General features: G+C 39.1%; 1 protein-coding gene across 1 annotated transcript; it reads left to right on the plus strand.

The window, feature by feature from the left end:
* The first annotated feature begins 1,437 nt into the window (after nt 1–1,437).
* Nucleotides 1,438–2,382, plus strand: LOC116468210 (olfactory receptor 4D6). The gene has a single exon (XM_032151810.2). It carries the CDS (start codon nt 1,438–1,440, stop codon nt 2,380–2,382), a length of 945 nt encoding a protein of 314 aa, XP_032007701.1.
* The last annotated feature ends 18,549 nt before the right edge of the window (nt 2,383–20,931 follow it).

Below are 20,931 nucleotides of genomic sequence, written 5' to 3' on the forward strand. Positions count from 1 at the left end.
AATAGTAGAATATCCCTGGAATTTGAGTCAACAAACCTGGTTACAGTTCTCTATCTTTCACCAGTTCAAACTCTGATTCTGAAAAAAATAACTGTCCTTCTCTAGTTACTCCTAAAGTAAGAAGCATTAGACTAATTTATCTCTGAAGTCCTGTGATGCTCTAATGATCAGTTTTTCTGTGATACTAAAATATGCCCTAAACAATGATTGTAGCTCTATACTCTACCAAGAGCCCTGTGTGTCAATAGCAAGGTCCAGGCTTCCCAGAGTGCCAAAGAGGAGTACTTATGAGGGCCTGACTCTTCTCTTTTTATAAGGGATGAGATGAGGATTAGGTAGTCAGGCTACTTAATAAACTGTTTAAGCCTTATATACACACTAGAATTCTGGTAAGCCAAAGTAAGCCCCAGACTATCTGATTTCTCAGAGTGGTACAGTGGAAAAACCTCTGGAGACTGTTATGTTAAAGAAAAATTATTCACCAGACAATTATTAAAGACAGGAAGATAGATTTCATTTAAAACTCTTGCAATAGAAGAAAAAGATTGAGCTCAACTCAAAACACAGCAAAGACAAGTGAAGATTTTTAAGCGATGAGCAGAGTGAGGGAGGTCAGTGGATTGAAAATTACTAAGAAGTGGTATCAAAGGTAGGGTGGTTCTTGCCAAACTGGCATAAAAGAATTCTTGCTAAAGACTGGCCAAGGACTTAGATATTGAGGGTGAGGGATGAGGTTAAAAACAATAAAAATATAAAAGGGTAAGGGGTGAGGAATTTGATTAGATTTCAAGGGTGAGGAATTCTCATTAAACTGACTTGGCAAGATTCCTGCTAAAATTGGGCTCAACAAAGACAGACACAGAAGGTCAAGGTTGAGTCACAGTAGAGAAAAGGGCTCAGAGGAGCCTAACCAACATTTGGTCAAGGAGGGAATCTTTCTCTAGTCAGGAGAATGATTTGGATTTGAATCCTCGATTTACAATTCACTAATTTTGCGACTATGCAGATGTGAGTAAGTCATTAACTGCTGTAAAGCTTCAGTTTCCCCATATATAAAATGGAGATTACCATACTAAAGACCCTTCAGAAACTTCATGAGAATCGAAATCAAGATGACCTATTGCAGGTGAAAGCCCTCGGTAAAGCATAGGCAAACGGCCACAGTCCATCCATCTCTCCCTGGTCAGAGTGAGGATACACACATGTGATGGTTTTTTCCTGTTAACCCAGGGTATTTACAATAAGAAAGAAGAACCATGTGAAAGAAGAATTTCCAGACCACAAAGGGAAGACTGGCCCAGTTTTTCTGTGTAGTCATGATGACCTGGATGCTTGAGAGCAGTATGTGATCAATGATTTTGCCACCTCATGTCACCATAATCCAAGTGCTAACATATCTTCGCCCAAGGTAGGACCTGGAAGAGAGTCATCCCCATCATGGACCAGATCAACCACACTAATGTGAAGGAGTTTTTCTTCCTGGAACTTACTCGTTCCCGAGAGCTGGAGTTTTTCTTGTTTGTGGTCTTCTTTGCTGTGTATGTAGCAACAGTCCTGGGAAATGCACTCATTGTGGTCACTATCACCTGTGAGTTCCACCTGCACACTCCTATGTACTTTCTCCTACGGAACAAATCAGTCCTGGACATCGTTTTTTCATCTATCACCGTCCCCAAGTTCCTGGTGGATCTTTTATCAGACAGGAAAACCATCTCCTACAATGGCTGCATGGCACAGATCTTTTTCTTCCACTTTGCTGGTGGGGCAGATATTTTTTTCCTCTCTGTGATGGCCTATGACAGATACCTTGCAATCGCCAAGCCCCTGCACTATGTGACCATGATGAGGAAAGAGGTGTGGGTGGCCTTGGTGGTGGCTTCTTGGGTGGGTGGTGGTTTGCATTCAATCGTCCAGGTAATTCTGATGCTTCCACTCCCCTTCTGTGGCCCCAACACACTGGATGCCTTCTACTGTGATGTGCCCCAGGTGGTAAAACTGGCCTGCACTGACACCTTTGCTTTGGAGCTTCTCATGATTTCTAACAATGGACTGGTGACCCTGCTCTGGTTCCTCCTGCTCCTGGGCTCCTACACTGTCATTCTGTTGATGCTGAGATCCCACTGTGGGGAGGGGTGGAACAAGGCCCTCTCCACGTGCACATCCCACATCCTGGTGGTGGCTCTTCACTTCGTGCCTTGCGTTTACATCTACTGCCGGCCCTTCACGACTCTGCCCATGGACACAACCATATCCATTAATAACACGGTCATTACCCCCATGCTGAACCCCATCATCTATTCCCTGAGAAATCAAGAGATGAAGTCAGCCATGCAGAGGCTGCAGAGGAGACTTGGGCCTTCCAAGAGCAGAAAATGGGCGTGAGCAGTCAGATGGAGAGTGGAAGTCTGTCTGACTTAATTTTCTCAAATGCTAGCCTAAGAGTAACAGGTAGCTAGCTCTTCTTCCACCACTTCATTGTATATCTTCATAGCCACTCAATTCTATTAGCGGGAGTATACAAACAATAAGAAGAAATGAGATTAAACAATGTGAGCTATTGAGCTTGTGGACTCAGGAGAAGAAGGAGGTGTAAGGTTGAAATCAATACCCTAAATGCTTTTTGGTGTTATCTGTGACTCATACCAACACTTATCTCACTTTTAGCACCCGTAATATGGAAATATCATTACTTGCTCACAAGTTTGTCAAAAGAATGAAATGTGATCAATGCTGTGAGGATGATAGTTGTGAAGGCATTATCAGGCATTAATTAATCTCCTGGCATTAATCAGGTATTCAATCAACATTCCCTATTACCTATCCCTCTCTTCCTAAATGTGCATATACACAGAATATAGACACTTTTATTTCATATATGCTTTCTCTGGTGACTCTGCTATATCCAGTCAGTTATTGAAATCACTTGATTTTATTTTATTTTATTTTTTATTTTTTTTTTTTTTTTTTGAGACGGAGCCTTGCTCTGTTGCCCAGGCTGGAGTGCAGTGGCGCCATCTCGGCTCACTGCAAGCTCTGCCTCCTGGGTTCAGGCCATTCTCCTGCCTCAGCCTCTTGAGTAGCTGGGACTACAGGCGCCCACCATGATGCCTGGCTAATTTTTTGTATTTTTAGTAGAGATGGGGTTTCACCATTTTAGCCAGGATGGTCTTGATCTCCTGACCTCGTCATCCACCTGCCTCAGCCTCCCAAAGTGCTGGGATTACAGGCGTGAGCCACCGCACCTGGCCTTGATTTTATATTTTAAGTACAGAATCTTAAGTATATTTCACCAATTAATGAAAATGGAAGGAATATTTTAAACTGTTAAGTCAAATATATACATGGACAAATTTATACATGGACAAATTTATACATGGACCAAGTATTTCCTGTTCTCAGGTCTAGTCTACTGATTTACCAACTGAAATTAAAAAGATGCTTGTATAGTTTGGGTACATACATGCGCAGAGACAATTTTTTTATGTTAACCTGAACTTCCTTTTCTTCTTTATACCCTCTTTACATTTCACCCTCGGGGCTTTTATGACTGGAATAAAACCGTAGTTTTTGTTTATGTATGGGTAGACAATTCAAGACAAATCATGGTGGTTCAAGAAAACAAAACCTGTCTAATCAATACACTTTATGCATTCATGGCCCACTTTTTGTTCCAGGAGAGAAAAGAAACACATTGTATTCGGAGTTATTTGGGAATAGCCACTGGGTCTGTGTTAGAATCTACCTCTCTCTCAAGGGAAGGATTCCAAGAGAGTAGATATCTAAAGACAATGAATCCTCCTTCTTCCTCTATACTCACCTCAAATCCACCCTTCAGCCTTCAACAGTCATTCAAAAATTATCCAAGGAAGCTCAAGAAATTGCAACACATTGAAAAAAGTTTTGCAAGGTACCAAACTGTTATAACGCATTAATATTTGGCCAAGAAGATCCTAGTAGTTGACATACATCCGTGATCCTCCCTGAGTCCTACAAGACAGAGCTATTGAGCCAAGACTCCGCATCAGCTCCCCCTGCAGCCCCAAGGACCTAGAGTTGCAGCTACTCATGGCAGGAGGATCATTTGAACCCAGGAGTTGGAGACCAGCTTGGACAACACTGCAAGACCTTGTTTCCACACACACAAAAAAAAATTATTAGCCCCCTTAGGGAGCTTTATAAGCAATTTTTCCTAATTGCTCCCGTATGAGGAAATTCAATACCAAAAATATACTGTATATATTTATGTGTACTGAGGCCTTTTGAAGGGCCATACATCATTGTAATATATAAGTATTGTTGCTCCCCTGAGAACAAATTATCTCTCTGGGCATGTCAGGCTGTCATTGAGTATGAATGATTATATGACATTAGATGTTTCCAGAGACCAATATTTCCCCAAAACTCAGAGAATCACAGAATGGGTAGATTCATGTTCATGTGTTCTGGGGCCTTGCAAGAATTTGGAAAGCAAAGAAACGTGGGCATCCTTGTGCGTGTCTGTGTGTGTGTGTTCGTGTGCATATGTGTGGACTTGCTTGCAGTAATAACTTGGAAACTGTTTAATAACTCCCTCTGGAACTCTGACACTACCAGAAGAATGTCCATTCTATTTCCACACTCACATCCAATAAAATTTCCTTTGCTAATTCTCATATTAGGCCTGAGCCTGAGACATTAGTGCACGTAGCAAGGACATTTTGAGCGAAGAAGAGCCAACAATGATGTAACTCTCTTAGTCAGCCCTTTCCAACATGAAGGCTGAAGAGAAGACATTGAAATCTGGTATAATTTATTTTCAGAAGGACTTTGCCTTCAAGCACCATATTTCCCCACCATTATACATGCTGAGGCCCAGCTACCCAGTCTCAGATGGTGTAAATTCATGTTGGACACTGAAGGATTTAGGTAAGAATATTGAACTGTCAGAGTGTGAGATATTATGGATTATACATGAATATGATGAGCATGAAAAATATGTCAAGTGTGTAAGATATGGCAAAAATAGTTGAAAACTTTAGCAACAGGAAACCAAAAAAAATGGATATTAAACATTGGGAAATAAGTAATATCTTCATAAAAAGGAACCACAGCAATGGGGTCAGCATAATAAAAGAGAAGGTAGTTTGTATTTGATAGAAAAATAGACCAGGTGGTGGCTCACATCTGTGATCCTTTGGGAAGCTGAGATGAGCAGATTGTCTGAACTCTGTTGAGAGTTCAAGACCAGCCTGGCCAACATAGTGAAACCCCAACTCTACTAAAAACACAAAAAATTAGCCAAGCGTGGTGGCGCACCCCTGTAGTCCCAGCTACTCAGGAGGCTGAGGCACGAGAATTGCTTGAACCCGGGAGGCAGAGGTTGCAATGAGCAGAGATCATGCCACTGCACTCCAGCCTGGGCAGCAGAAAGAGACTCTGTCTCCAAAAATAAATTAAAGTAAAATAAAATAAAATAAGAAAAAGAAAGGAGCAGATTTTGTTTCAGTTTAGGGTTTGCCCATGAGGATCATGAAGCTCTTTCTACCAAATAGGTGCTTCCTTAAAAAAAAATTACTTTAACCTCAAATTCCCTTAACAACTGTGAAGGTTTCAAAGTCAGCTCCATATGCACACTTTGCCCATGGCTCACTGGGTGTCGTTTCTCTTTGATTTGGAGACAGCCTTATTCCCAAACCCATTCACCCAGTGCTAAAGCCTCAGTTCCACTCGGTCAATTCACACATGTTCACCGAAACAAAAATGAGCAAGCTGATTCAAAGAGAAGCTGTCCTTTCACAGAATAGCGTTTTACATTTTGCAAATGTCTTCATAAATAACCTTTCATGATAGGCAGGAAAGATTTGGTTTTAGGAGAAACGGAAAGGAACCAAGTTAACTGAATGCCTACTACTGAACGATGGGTACTTTACAAACAGTACCTCATTTTCTCCTTACGCTACCTAACAAAGTGTTATGCTTCCCAGTTTCCAGAGGAGTAAACTAAAGAAAAATAAAAGACTTGCCGAGGTAACAAAGTAGGAAGAGACAGAATTCCAACCCCGCTGTGCCCTACTCCAAAGCTCTTAACATTATCCCACACTGCATTATCATAGACTGCCACAGCATTTCACCACTGAGGATCTGAGGCACAAAGAGGCAAAGTGGCCTTCTCAAAGTCACAGAACATTTTCATGGCCTGGATCAGAACATGAATCTTTACCTAGCATCTGAAACCAAGTCAAAGATATGAGCAACATAGGCTGGGCATGGTGGCTCATGCCTGTAATCCCAGCACTTTGGGAGGCCAAGGTGGGAGGATCACCTGAAGTCAGGAGTTCAAGACCAGCCTGGCCAACATGGTGAAATCCCATCTCTACTAAAAATACAAAAATTAGCCGGGCGTGGTGGTGTGCACCTGTAACCTCAGGTACTCGGGAAGATGAGGCAGGAGAATTGCTTGAACCCTGGAGGCGGAGGTTGCAGTGAGCCGAGATCGCACCATTGCACTCCAGCCTGAGTGACAAGAATGAAACTCCATCTCAAAAAAATATATATATATATATGAGCAATATAGTTTCTTAGCCTGTGTTCGTCAAGATCCTTCTCACCCACTCAGACTCAAAGGCCAATACATATAAGTCACGACATGCATTTATCAACTAGATTTATTCATTAATGTAAAAAACATTAATAGGCACCTAACATGTGCCCCAGACTAGGTGAGGCTTTAACAACATTAGGATGAATAAAATATTGAGGAGACAGGATGAACTTGAGGCTTAATAGGAAAATTATACTGAATTAAGGAGAGACAGACATATAAGAAATTAGATGCTATAAACCATGATAGGTGTCAGGGCAGAGAACGGCAGAGACACAAAGGAGGGACCTAGGTGAGGGGTGTTAGGAACATGTGGTCAAAGGAGTATACCCTGAACCTGAGTGTTGAAAGCCCGGGATTTGTCAAGGCAGATAGTTGGGATATTCTGAGAATGGGAAGGACATGGTAGGCAGAGGCAGCAACAGGAACGTAGACCCAAAAGCATAGGCAAACAATAATTTGCATAATATTTGAGCCACTGAAACCAGAAACAAAGGAAACAAGGCACCAGATAATATCCAAGATGAAGAAAAGTCTTGGATGAAAAAAAAGGAGTTTGGGGGCTTTTTTGGTTGTTTTTTGAGACAGAGTCTCACTCTGTCACCCAGGCTGGAGTGCAGTGGTGCGATCTCGGCTCACTGCAACCTCCACCTCCCAGGTTCAAGCAATTCTCCTGCCTCAGCCTCCTGAGTAGCTGGGATTATAGATGCGCACCACCACGCCCAGCTAATTTTTGTATTTTTATTAGAGACTTGGTTTCACCATGTTGGCCAGGCTGGTCTCGGACTCCTGACCTCAAGTGACCCGCCTGCCTAGGCCACTACGCCTGACCCAAAAAAAAAGGAGTTTAAACTTTATTTTTCAGGCAATAGGGTACCATTAAAAAAAAAAAAGAAATAACATGGTCTCATTTAGAATATAAAGACATTTCTGGAAATAACAAAGAGAATGAGGTAAGAAGAATGTAGACCAAAGAAAAGGAGACCAGTTAGGGAATTCCTGCAATAATCTAAGAATAGATGACAGGCTTTAACTGAGGATGGAGAAGAGAGAACAAGAGAAGTAAAGAAAGCAGAATCCTAGGAGGGTTAATTTTGCACAATGTCCTGGTGCCTTGCCAAGTGGGTAGCTCAGTATATGTCATTGGGATAAAATGCTGCCCCCATCAGTACATGCTGTGGAGTTCACTGTGTCCATGTGGAATAAACAGACTCAGGAAACAAAGGGTCACATTCTCTGGAGCAGATGAGAGGCAACGTGTGTTTTGGGTTTGTTTATCCACACGATTTTTTAAGGTTATCACCCTTCCAAAGCTTGTTTTTCCACAGCCCGAGCACGATGCCTCCCAGCTGTGCATTGAACTGGGGATCTGTAATATGGTGCCAGATGATTCAGGCAGATGCTTAGGCTGAGTATAACTATTTTCCTCTGAGTTAACTTTTGTCATGCTGCCACCATCATATATTTTATAAGTTATTGAAATTATGGTGTCAGGCTCCAGAAAAATATATATATATATTGAAGTGCTGTGAATGGAAAATGTATTGGGCAGAAAGTCAAAAACTGACTTCACCACTACCTTGCTGTGTGGTCTCCTACATGTCACTTCAGCCTAACAGGAAATTTACTTTAATTGATCCAAAAGCAACAAAAAGTTACTGGTTCTTTGAAAACATAAATAAAATTGATAGACCATTAGCAAGATTAACCAAGAAAAGAAGAGAGAAAATCCAAATAACCTCACTAAGAAATGAAACAGGAGATATTACAACTGACACCACTGAAATACCAAAGATCATTCAAGTCCTCTATGAACACCTTTACGCACATAAACTAGAAAACCTAGAAGAGAAGCGTAAATTCCTGGAAAAATACAACCCCCTAGCTTATATCAGGAAGAATTAGATACCCTGAACAGACTAATGCCAATAACAAGCAGCAAGATTGAAATGGTTATTTAAAAAATACCAACAAAAAAAGTCCAGGACCAGATGGATTCACAACTTAATTCTACCAGCCCCTCAAAGAAGAGTTGGTACCAATCCTTTTGACAGTATTCTACAAGACAGAGAAAGAAGGAACCCTCCCTAACTCATTGTATGAAGCCAGCATCACCCTAATACCAAAACCAGGAAAGGACACAACCAAAAAAGAAAACTACAGACTGATATCCTTGATGAATATAGATACTAAAATCCTTAACAAAATACTGGCTAACCAAATCCAACAACATATCAAAAAGATAATCCACCATGATCAAGTGGATTTCATACCAGGGATGCAGGGATGGTTTCACATATGCAGTTCAAAATGTGATACACCACATAAACAGAGTTAAAAACAAAAACCACATGATCATCTCAACAGATACAGAAAAAAAATTCCGCAAAATCCAGTATCGCTTTATGATTAAAACTCTGAGCAAAGTCAGCATACGAGGGACATGCCTTAATGTAATAATAGCCATCTATGACCAACCCACAGCAAACATAATACTGAATGGGGAAAAATTGAAAGCATTCCCTCTGAGAACTGGAACAAGACAAGGATGCCCACTCTCACTACTCCTCTTCAACATAGTACTGGAAGTCCTAGCCAGAGCAATCAGACAAGAGAAAGAAATAAAGGGCATCCAAATCAGTAAAGAGGAAGTCAAACTTTCACTGTTTGCTGACAATATGATCTTTTACCTTGAAAACCCTAAATACTCCTCCAGAAAGCTCCTAGAACTGATAAAAGAAATAGCAAAGTTTATGGATACAAGATTAATGTATACAAATCAGTAGCTCTTCTATACAACAACAATGACCAAGCAGAGAATCAAATCAAGAACTCAACCCCTTTTACAATAGCTACAAAAAAATAAAATAAAACACTTAGGAATATACCTAACCAAGGAGTTGAAAGTCCTCTACAGGGAAAACTACAAAACACTGCTGAAATAAATCACAGAGGACACAAACAAATGGAAACACATCCCATGCTCATGGATAGGTAGAATCAATATAGTGAAAATGACCATACTGCCCAAAGCAATCTACAAATTGAATGCAATCCCCATCAAAATACCACCATCATTCTTCACAAAATTAGAAAAAAAAATTCTAAAATTCATACGGAATCAAAAAAGAGCCCGCATACCCAAAGCAAGACTAAGCAAAAAGAACAAAATCTAGAGGCATCACACTACCTGATTTCAAACTATACTATAAGGGCATAGTCACCAAAACAGCATGGTACTGGTATAAAAATAAGCACATAGACCAGTGGAACAGAGTAGAAAACCCAGAAATAAACCCAAATACAGCTAACTGATCTTTGACAAAGCAAACAAAAACATAAAGTAGGGAAAGGACACCCTTTTCAACAAATGGTGCTAGGATAATTGGCTAGTCACATGTAGGAGGATCTATACAAAAGTCAACTCAAGATGGATTAAAGACTTAAACCTAAGACCTGAAGCTATAAAAATTCTAGGATATAACATCAGAAAAACCCTTCAAGACATCAGCTTAGGCAAGGATTTCATGACCAAGAACCAGAAAGCAAATGCAATGAAAACAAAGATAAATAACTGGGACCTAATTAAACTAAAGAGCTTTTGCATGGCAAAAGGAACAGCTGGCAGAGTAAACAGACAACCCACAGAGTGGCAGAAAATCTTCACAATCTATCCATCTGACAAAGGCCTAATAGCCAGAATCTGTAACAAACTCGAACAAATCAGTAAGAAAAAAAAAAAATCCCATCAAAAAGTGGGCTAAGGACATTAATAGACAATTCTCAAAAGAAGATATACAAATGGCCAATAACTATATGAAAAAATGCTCAACATCACTAACAATCAGGGAAATGCAAATCAAAACCACAATTCGATACCACCTTACTCCTGCAAGAATGGCCATATCAAAAAATCAAAAAAACGTAGTTGTTGGCATGGATGCAGTGAACAGGGAACACTTCTACACTGCTGGTGGGAATGTAAACTTTCACAGCCACTATGGAAAACAGTGTGGATATTCCTTAAAGAACTAAAAGTAGAACTACCATTTGATCCAGCAATCCCACTACTGGATATCTACCCAGAGGAAAATAAGTCATTATTCAAAAAAGACATGAGCACACGCATGTTTATAGCAGCTCAATTGACAATTGCAAAATCGTGGAACCAACCCAAATGCCCATCAATCAATGAGTGAATAAAGAAACTGTGATATATATATATATATATATATATATATATATTTGTGTGTGTGTGTGTGTGTGTGTATAGTCCACCATATATATAATGGAATACTATGCAGCCATAAAAAGGAATGAATTAACAGCATTTGCAGTGACCTGGATGAGGTTGGGGAATATTGCTCTAAGTGAAGTAACTCAGGAATGAAAAACCAAACATCGTATGTTCTCACTGATATACGGGAGCTAAGCTATGAGGATGCAAAGGCATAAGAATGACACAATGGACTTTGGGGACTTGAGGGGAAGAGTGGGAGGGGCGAGGTATAAAAGACTACAAATACGGTGCAGTGTATACTGCTCGAGTGATGGGTGCACCAAAATCTCACAAATCACCACTAAAGAGCTCACTCATGGAACCAAATACCACCTGTACCCCAATAACTTACGGAAAAACAAAATAAAGAAAAATATAAATTGGACAAATTCTTCATAAGACACAAATCACCAAAACTGACATAAGAAGATTATTTTGTCTAAACAGCTCTATATCTGTTCAAAAAATTGATTTTTATTTATCTTAATTTTTAATTTATATATAATATATGAACATAGTTTCAGGGTATATGTGATAATTTAATACATTCATATAATTTATAAAGGTCAAATCAGTATACTTGGAATATCTTTCATCTTAAATATTTGTCTTTTTGCTGGAACCATTTGCATTTTTCTCTTTCAGCTATTTTGAAATATACAATAGGTTACTGTAAAGTATAGTCACTCTACTGATTTAATACTAGGTCTTATTTCTTCTATCAAACTGCATATCTGTCCTCATCAATCAAACTTTCTTCCCCCATCCTTCCCTGCCTCTGATAACCATTAATCAACTCTCTATCTTCATGAGATATACATTTTTAGCTCCCACATGTGAGTGAGAATATGTGATATTTGTCTTTCTGTGCTTGTCTTATTTCATATAACATAATGATGTCCAGTTCTTTCTATGTTGCTGCAAATTACAGGATTTTATTCTTTCTATGACTAAATAATATTTTATTGTGTATATTTACCATATTTTCTTTATCCATTCATCCATTAATAGACAATTACGTTAATTCCATATTTTGACTATTATGAATAGTGCTGCAATAAACAGAGACTACAGTTATCTCTTCAACATATTGATTTCCTCTCTTTTGGTTATATACCCAACTGTGGAATTGCTGGGTCATAAGGTTGTTCTATTTTTAGTTTTTGGAAAACCTTCATACAGTTTTCCACAATGGCTCAACTAATTTACATTCCCACTAATAGTGCTGCCCTTTCTCCTCATTCTCTCCAGCATCCATTATCCCCTGTCTTTTTATTAAAACCATTCTAAATGGGATGAGATTATATCTCATTGTAGTCTTGATTTGAATTTCTCTGATGATTAATGATATTGAATATGCTTTCATATACCTGTTGGCCATTTGTATGTCTTCTTTTCAGAAATATTTATTCAGATGTTTTGTTCATTTTTTTAGTCGTATTATTTGATTTTTGGCTATTGGGGTGCTTGAGCACCGTTTATATTCTGATTCTGAATCCCTTGTCAATAGATAGTTTGCAATATTTTCTCCCAACAAAGAATTGAATTTTGTTTGTTTTTGAGAAGGAGTCTGGCTCTGTCACCCAGGCTGGAGTGCAGTGGTGCAATCTCGGCTCACGGCAAGCTCCACCTCCCAGGTTCACGCCATTCTCCTGCCTCAGCCTCACTGGTAGCTGGGACTACAGGCGCCCGCCACTACACTCGGCTAATTTTTTGTATTTTTAGTAGAGATGGGGTTTCACCGTGTTAGTCAGGATGATCTCGATCTCCTGACCTCGTGATCCGCCCGTCTCGGCCTCCCAAAGTGCTGGGATTACAGGTGTGAGCCACCGCGCTCGGCCTTGTTTGTTTGTTTGCTGAGACAAGGTCTGTTACTCTTCCCCAGGCTGGAGTGCAATGGAACAATCTTGGCTCACTGCCTGCCACATTGATCTCCCAGGCTCAAGCCATAATCTCACCTCAACTTCCCAAGTAGCTGGGACTATAGGTGCATGCCGCTGTGCTGGAGATAGATACATAAATAGACAGACAGACAGACAGATAGATAATTTTTTTTAAGAGATAGAGTTTCCCTAAGTTGCCCAGACTGGTCTCAAACTCTTGGGCTGAAGCGATCCACCCTCCTCGGCCTCCCAAAATGCTGGGATTACAGGTGGGAGCCATTGTGCCTGGCCTAAGAATTGGATTTTTTTTAGTTAAAACCTTGACACAAGAAATCCCTAAGCCCAGATGGTTTCACAGGTGAATTCTAACAAACATTTAAGGAAGAAATAATACCAATATTACAAAACTCTTTCAAAAAATAGAGAAGAGAACACTTCCCAATTTAGTATGGTTTTTGAGGATAGCAGGCAATAATACCAAAACCAGACAATGACATCATAAAAATATAAAAGTATTGACCAAAATCCCTCATGAATGTAGAGGTACTCTGAAATGTAACAACAACAAAAGACATTACTACGAAAAATTAAAGAAGTCCTAAATAAAGAACTATATCATATTCACAGATTGAAAGACTCAATATTTTTAAGATTTCAATTCTCCCCCAAATTAACCTATAGATAAACACAATCCAAGCCCAAACTCCACCAAGACTTCTTGTTCATTATGCTGATTGTAAGTTTCTATGGACATGGGAAGGATTTTAAATACCCAAAACAATTTTGTGAAAGAAAGCAAAGTTGGAGGACATAAACTACCTGAACTCAAGACTTATTGGACGACTATTGGACAACTACAATCATCAATAACATATAAATGAGCTTGAATAAACCTAGATCATTGGAAATGAAAAGAGAGTCCAGAAACACACAAGTACATATATGGTTAATTGAATTTAAATACAGCTATCTAGGTAAATCAGTGGAGAAGGGGAGGAGTAATCACCTTTTCAACAAATTATGTGGAAACAACTGATATCCATATGGGAAAAAATAAACCTTCACATTTACCTCTCACTGCAGAAAAAAAATTCCCTTGAAATACATCAAAGATTAAGTATAAAAGCTCAAACTATTAGACTTCTAAAAGGAAAGACAAAAAGTTTGCAATTTGGAAGTAGACAAAAATTTTTTAGAGAAGATTAAAAAATAGAAAATGTTGAACATCCAAATTTAAATTTCTGCTACTCCACCTTGAAGAGGCATGCAAAATTAAGAAAGGGACAAAGCAAGAAAGTAAGAAAACAATCTACACACTTAATAAAAATTCATATCCTATGAATGAAATCAATAATTCCCAGAAACGAAGTGAGGAGCGCCTCTGCCCGGCCAATCCGTCTGGGAGGTCTACCACGGAGGCCAGAAGCAATGTTGGGGCTGGACGTGGTGGCTCACGCCTGTGGTCCCGGCACTCTGGGGGGCGAGGCGGGTTGATCACTTCAGGCTAGGAGTTCGAGACCAGTCTGGCCAACTTGGCGAAACATGAAAAATACAACAGACAAACCAACCAACCAACTCAGTGACAACAAAACAGGTCTACCCTGGAGTCATACTCTAATTTTTTCTATTTTCCTCCCTTTCTGATCCTTTATCCCACTTTCTTTTTCTTCCTCTTCCTTCTCCCTCTTCTTTGTCAAATAGAGGATTGAGTTATTATCACTGATCCATATAAAGTCCCTCTCTCATTTATTTTAACTCCCACCCCCCATTTCTATTCCCCAACTTCCCATGTGCAACCTTCCTAATATGTTTGATACGCATCTTTTTGTTTGTATGTATTTTTAGAAAATGTTTATTGTTTTTGTGTGCAAAAAAAATTAATAAAAAAAAATAAAGCAAATCAAGCAGCAAAAAAAAATAATAATAATAATAATAATAATTCCCAGAAACGCCTAACCTAAACATGGCAATGAGATAAAAGTTCTCCCTTAATAAGAAATGGTCAATGTAAAGTTGAATCAATTAACGCAAAAAAACAAAAATTCTAAGTTTCATCAAGTTATAGAAGGCTACGCACTACATATGTTCACTTCCTGGAAAAAAAAAAAGAGGTATTTATTGGCTCTTTATTGGTAGAGCCAGAGTCCAGCAGAGAGGGCAGCATAAAATGCACACATAAAAAGCACCCGATTAGTGAAAGAACTGACGAATAAGGAAATACGAGTTTTAGTTTTTTAATGGTTTCTTATTGCCTAAAAAATAAAGTTTAAACTCCTTTTTTGGGGGGCCAGGCGTGTTGGCCCAAGCCTGTAATCCCAGCACTTTAGGATGCTGAGGCAGGTGGATCACCTGAGGTCAGGAGTTCGAGACCAGCCTGGCCAGCATGGTGAAACCCTGTCTCTACTAAAAATACAAAAAAAAACAAAATTAACCGGTCGTGGTGGCGTGTGCCTGTAATCCCTGCTATTTGGGAAGCTGAGGCAGGAGAATCACTTCAACCCGGGAGGCGGAGGTTGCAGTGAGCCAAGATAGAGCCACTGCACTCCAGCCTGGGCGACAAGAGCGAAACTCTGTCTCAAAAAAAAAGAAAGAAAGAAATATGAGTTTTAGTGACAGAAAAACAATAAGTAAAATTTGTGTACTTCAAAATATATCAAGAAAATTAAAACAAGCTGTAGACTAGGCAGATTTATTTGCAATACATATTTCTAATAAAGGACTTGTATCCAAAATATATCCTAAAACTCAAATTAAGAAAAATTAATATAGCAACAAATTTGAATAGACACGAAATCAAAATAAACTATATGATAAGTACATAAAAAATTTGCAACATCACTGATGGTCAAGAAAATAAAAATTAACACCATGGCCAGGTGTAGTGGTTCACGCCTGTAATCCCAACACTTTGGGAGGTCTAGGCGGGCAGATCACTTGAGTCCAGGAGTTCGAGACCAGCCTAGGCAATATGGCGAAACCTTGTCTCTACAAAAAATAAAAAAATTAGCCGGGCATAGTGGCATGTGCCTGTAGTCCCAGCTGCTTGGGAAGCTGTGTTGGGAGGATCACTTGAGCCAGGGAGTTGGAGATTGCAGTGAGCCAAGATCACGCCACTGCACTCCAGCCTGAGTGACACAGTAAGACCCTGTCAGAAAATAAGAAAAACACCATAATGAGATACTACCACATACCCATGAGAAAAATGAAAATTCATGATGCTAACAATATCAAATGTTGGGAAAAACACGAAGCAACTGCAACACTGCTGGTAGATCTGTCAATTGCTGCAATCACTTTTTAAAACAGTTGGGCAGTTTCTTATAAAGTTAACACGCAATACCATATGGTGCCCTAACACCTCCAGGTATTTACCCAAGAGAAATAAAAACCTATGTTCACAAGACTTGAACAAATATGTTTAGAGTAGATTTATTCATAATAGCCAGAAACTAGAAACAACTCAAATGCCCATCAACAGTTAATTGGACAAACGAATTGTGATAAATCTATTCAATGGAATACCATTCACAATAATTAGGGGTAACTAATACACTCAAGAAAACAGATGAATCTCAAAAACATTTTTTTAAAAAGCCAAATACAAAAGAGTTCCTCTATATGATAATTCTATAATATTGATTTTTTAGAACAGAAATGAAATTTTCTTGAATACATATATTTATTTTCTTGACTATTACACATTTAAAAAATTATTTCTTATATATACTTGTTATATATTCTGTTTTCTCTCTCTCTCTCGCTCTCTCTATATATATATATCTCTCGGTGGGAGGTGTATATGTTTCCAATGCTTCCCTTCAGTCTTTTTTTTTTTTCTTGAGAAGGAGTTTCACTCTTGTTGCCCAGACTGGAGCGCAATGGCGTGATCTCAGCTCACGGCAACCTCGACCTCCCGGGTTCAAGCAATTCTCCTGCCTCAGCCTCCCGAGTAGCGGGAATTACAGGCATACACCACCACACCCAGCTAATTTGTATTTTTAGTAGAGACAAGATTTCTCCATGTTAGTCAGCCTGGTCTTGAACTCCCGACTTCAGTCTTTTATACAGCTGCAAGAATAATCCTGTATGATTATGTCAGTGCTCTGTTTAAACCCTCCAATTTCACTCAGAATAAAAATAAAATTCTCATAATGGACTACTCGTTCTATATAATCTTGACATCATCTGCTAAGCACCGGTCTTTTTGATGTTCCAAAAACATGCTGCCTCTCACCTTAATACCCTCGTGTAAAACGCAGTTCCTATCCATTGCCGCCTATCTCACTGCCTACCTAGTGGTTTTTGTTCTGTTTACCACCAACATACTCTATACATTTTACTGATTTACTTTATTTATTACCTGGGCTATCCCACTAGAATAGTACCTCTATAAGGACAGGATTTGGGTCTGCTTTATTCACTGCTGTACTTTCAGTTCCTTGGGTATAAAATAGACTCTCGAGAAGTAATTGTGGTGTAAACAGGTTTTTACACTTTTCTGTGTATTGATATAAATCACAGATGCCAGAGAGCTTATATAATCACTAAGTCTCTGTGTCACATGAATGCCATTACTGCATCCTATTCACATATTAATTCTTGTTTCCAATTAAATTTAAAATCTTAAAGCTCTATTCCCCAGTACTAAAATTCCAAAACAGATTCAGATTTGTCTGGATCCAGTTCATACTTCTCACCTTCACTGAACGGCATCAACTCCCCTCAGACTCATTGCCTATTTAACACGTCTGAATCAGGAGTCTCCACACATGTAACACAATTCACCATAAAGCTTGTAGGTAAAGTACATTCTTGTTCTTTTTATTAATTGATTCTCTTCCTTTCCTTGTATCTGCTGCTTCTCACTCAAGTCAGATGTTGATGACTGAGACAGAAGAGGATGGAGACAAAGGTCCATTCAGTCTGCTACTCCAGAATCAAGTTAGTGAGACCCAGAAAAAGGCAAAAAAAAAACAAACACCAAGCATTATCCATCTCAACATGCATGTTCAGTCTCATGCTGTTCTTTGTAGACTAGTTTAATGTAATAAAACACAACTAAGTTCAAACTCATTGTCATTCTGGAAAGAGTGGAGGTGGATTCTACAGAAAATCAAGCCTTTCAATAAATTGAGTTAGGCTAAAATAAGTATTGCATTTATGTGAACAGTTTTATTATCTTACACTGACCCGTCTGTCTCCCAGTTGAAAGAGTCCACATAAGTAGTGTTGGAAACAGGAAAATGTATACTCCCCAAATATCACTTGTTTCTGTTTATATGGACATTTATTAAAACATTATGGTCATACTCAAATGAGATGGACAGTAAGTAAGTGTGTGGTGTGTGTGTATGACTGTAAAACAAAAAAAAATGCATCATGGGACTATATTCATTCTGTGTTTAATTAGAAACTGGACTGGAAGCAAATTACTTTAGGCCCAGTTCTCCTAGGTTTTTGGCAACCTAATTGGAACCCACAGGTAGATGATGTCCTCTGAGCCTTGCAAGCTGTGAAAATTGGACTCAAAGTCTCTCTGGCATAGCATTTGGCATGTATTAACAAAGTTCTTATTGAACTGTGGTTAAGGAGATAGGTTTCCTCTATTTCCTCTAGAGAATTTGGACACCAACCAAAATGTACCCATATGTGTCTGTGTATACACGGTATACTTTGGTAACATTTTAATAACTCCCATTGAAACTCCATCTCCAACAGCAAAATCAGCCACTTGACTTCTACTCTGTTGTCCAATAACATTCTGTTTCCAATTCATAAATTAAGCATGAGCCTCAGAGGTTTGAACATAAGTCAAGGACACAATGGAAAAACTTTTAAAGATGTGATTCTTTGAGTCTGACTTTTCTCTCCAAAAGCAGAGCGAAGACACTGAGATATTTAGCGTTGCAAAGGGCTTAACCTTTAGACAAGATTTTCAAGAATTAATGTCAGTAGTCTTCTGTTATGCACTGTACCTAATAGCATCCAATTTGTAGTTGGAGTTTTGCGATCAAAGGAACTGGGTAAAGACAAACTTCTAGCTAAGGTTAAGGTTATGCATAGTGAAATTGAGATGTTTTTATTGATTATGTATGACTAATTTTACTTGAATATTTTTCAGGTATATCAAATGCTTCAGAGTTAAAATAATCATCTCAATGACAGAAACAACAAAGGTGGGTGTTAAATATTGGAAAAAATGATATTATGTTAAAGGAGATGCTGGAAATGTGATCCATTTGGTGTGAGAGGAGGCATCAGGCATTCCCTGTGACCCTTTGAGTTGCTTATGTGTGAGGCCACCTCAGCCTAAGGTCAATGCAAAAGAGTTTCCAGAGCCGCTTTCTGCCAAATGCTTACCTTCAGAAAGACTTTTTCAAATGCTTTTCTGATACAAAGTTTCAACCTATAATGACTGAACTTGGGGAAAAAATGAAATATTGTGTCTTCCATCGTGTTTTCATACCTTCCATTTCATACATTCTTTCTTCACCCAACAAAGATTCATGCTATATTCTATATGAAAGACAAGATTTACACTAGTGCAGACTTACCTAATGGGTGGTGGTGAGAATTAAATAAATCAAGTTTTTATACCACTTCACATATACAAAGGACTGAAATAATGGATTTTGTTACTGACAGAAATGATCATATCTCCTACCGTAGGTGCTATGCCACCCAAATCTTCTCTTACAACACGTCTCACTTTTTATCGTGTGTCATGTTCACTTATTTGCATAAATCTTCCATTTCTGTTGGTCTGTAAACACTTTAGAAATGTGGCCCAACTAATTTGTATACATTTGAAGATTGTGATAAATGTCCACCGGCTATGTATAAGGTGGCGCGAGTAATAATAATTATAAAATTTATTCCAAATGACCAATGACAGTTTATAAACATAGGCATTATTCTAAAGATGACAATGTCTCTCATTGCTGTGTGATCCCTCCACCCTCTAAGCTTTGATCCAAAGAGGGATAGAGCAGAAGAAAGTGTGATGATACAGTATCCGCTGCCTCCCAGAAGGGGGTCACTGTCTTTTTCTCATCCCAACACTCAAGCAAGATCCATAACCTTTCGTCACCACTTTCCAGAACACCCCACTCCATGTAATACTAGAAGTTCATGGATCAGAGTTGAGAGTAAAGAAGTCCAAGGGGCTGGGTGCAGTGGCTCACGCCTGTAATCCCAGCACTTTCGGAGGCCGAGGTGGGCAGATCACGAGGTCAGGAGATTGAGACCATCCTGGCTAACACAGTGAAACCCTGTCTCTACTAAAAATAAAAAATTTAAAAAAATTAGCTGGGCGTGGTGGCGTTCACCTGTAGTCCCAGCTACTAGGGAGGCTGAGGCAGGGGAATGGCATGAACCCGGGAGGCGGAGCTTGCAGTGGGCCGAGATAGCGCCACTGCACTCCAGCCTGGGTGACAGAGTGAGACTCCGTCTCAAAAAAAAAAAAAAAAGAAATCAAAGGACATTGTCTCCACCTACCATGGATCATGGATGAACATTTCAGGCTTTCCTATCTTGATTAGGAGAACAAGAAGCTCAGCAGGCTTAAACCATTCATTCACCAACCAAACAATACCTAGGCACCATTGAATGTAATAATAAATCTTTTATTAATGAGGTTTCTGTTACTAATAAAAATCTCCTACCATTCCACACTTCCTCCCTCTGTACTAACCACACTGCATTTTCCAATGTTCTCTGTATAAGCATATCATCTTCACTACTGACTGACGTTTTATAGGCTGTTTCCTTTGCATGATACATCCTGTTTCTGTTTCCTGGAAATTCATCTAAATTGAGAGAAAACTTCCCCTCCTCTAGGAAGGCTTCCCGCACTAGTCTCAGCTAGAGCGCTGCTGTGCTTACACAGCACTATATTGGTACCAGCATAATCTCCCATGTGTGATTATGCACTTATATGTTTATATTTTCCATCAGAGCGAAAATTGCTCCAGAGTAAGGACTTTGCTGTGGTCATGTGAATATTGCTATTACTAGCAGAATCCCAGCCACACTATAGGTGTTACAAAATGTGTGCCGAAGGACTGAAGGATTCATTGGCTAAACAAAAGCCTTCTCACTGGCCTAATAAATGGAGGGTCAGGAATGTAATCAAATCCAACATTAAGGAGTCATGTTCCATTTTAATGACATCAATTTCTGCAGCACAG

The sequence above is a fragment of the Hylobates moloch genome, unplaced genomic scaffold (assembly GCF_009828535.3).
Source record: "Hylobates moloch isolate HMO894 unplaced genomic scaffold, HMol_V3 SCAFFOLD_5, whole genome shotgun sequence".
In the NCBI taxonomy this organism is placed as follows: domain Eukaryota; kingdom Metazoa; phylum Chordata; class Mammalia; order Primates; family Hylobatidae; genus Hylobates; species Hylobates moloch.

Excerpts from the sequence above, each read along its gene's own strand:
- LOC116468210 (XM_032151810.2), top strand. The coding sequence starts at position 1,438 with ATGGACCAGATCAACCACACTAATGTGAAGGAGTTTTTCTTCCTGGAA.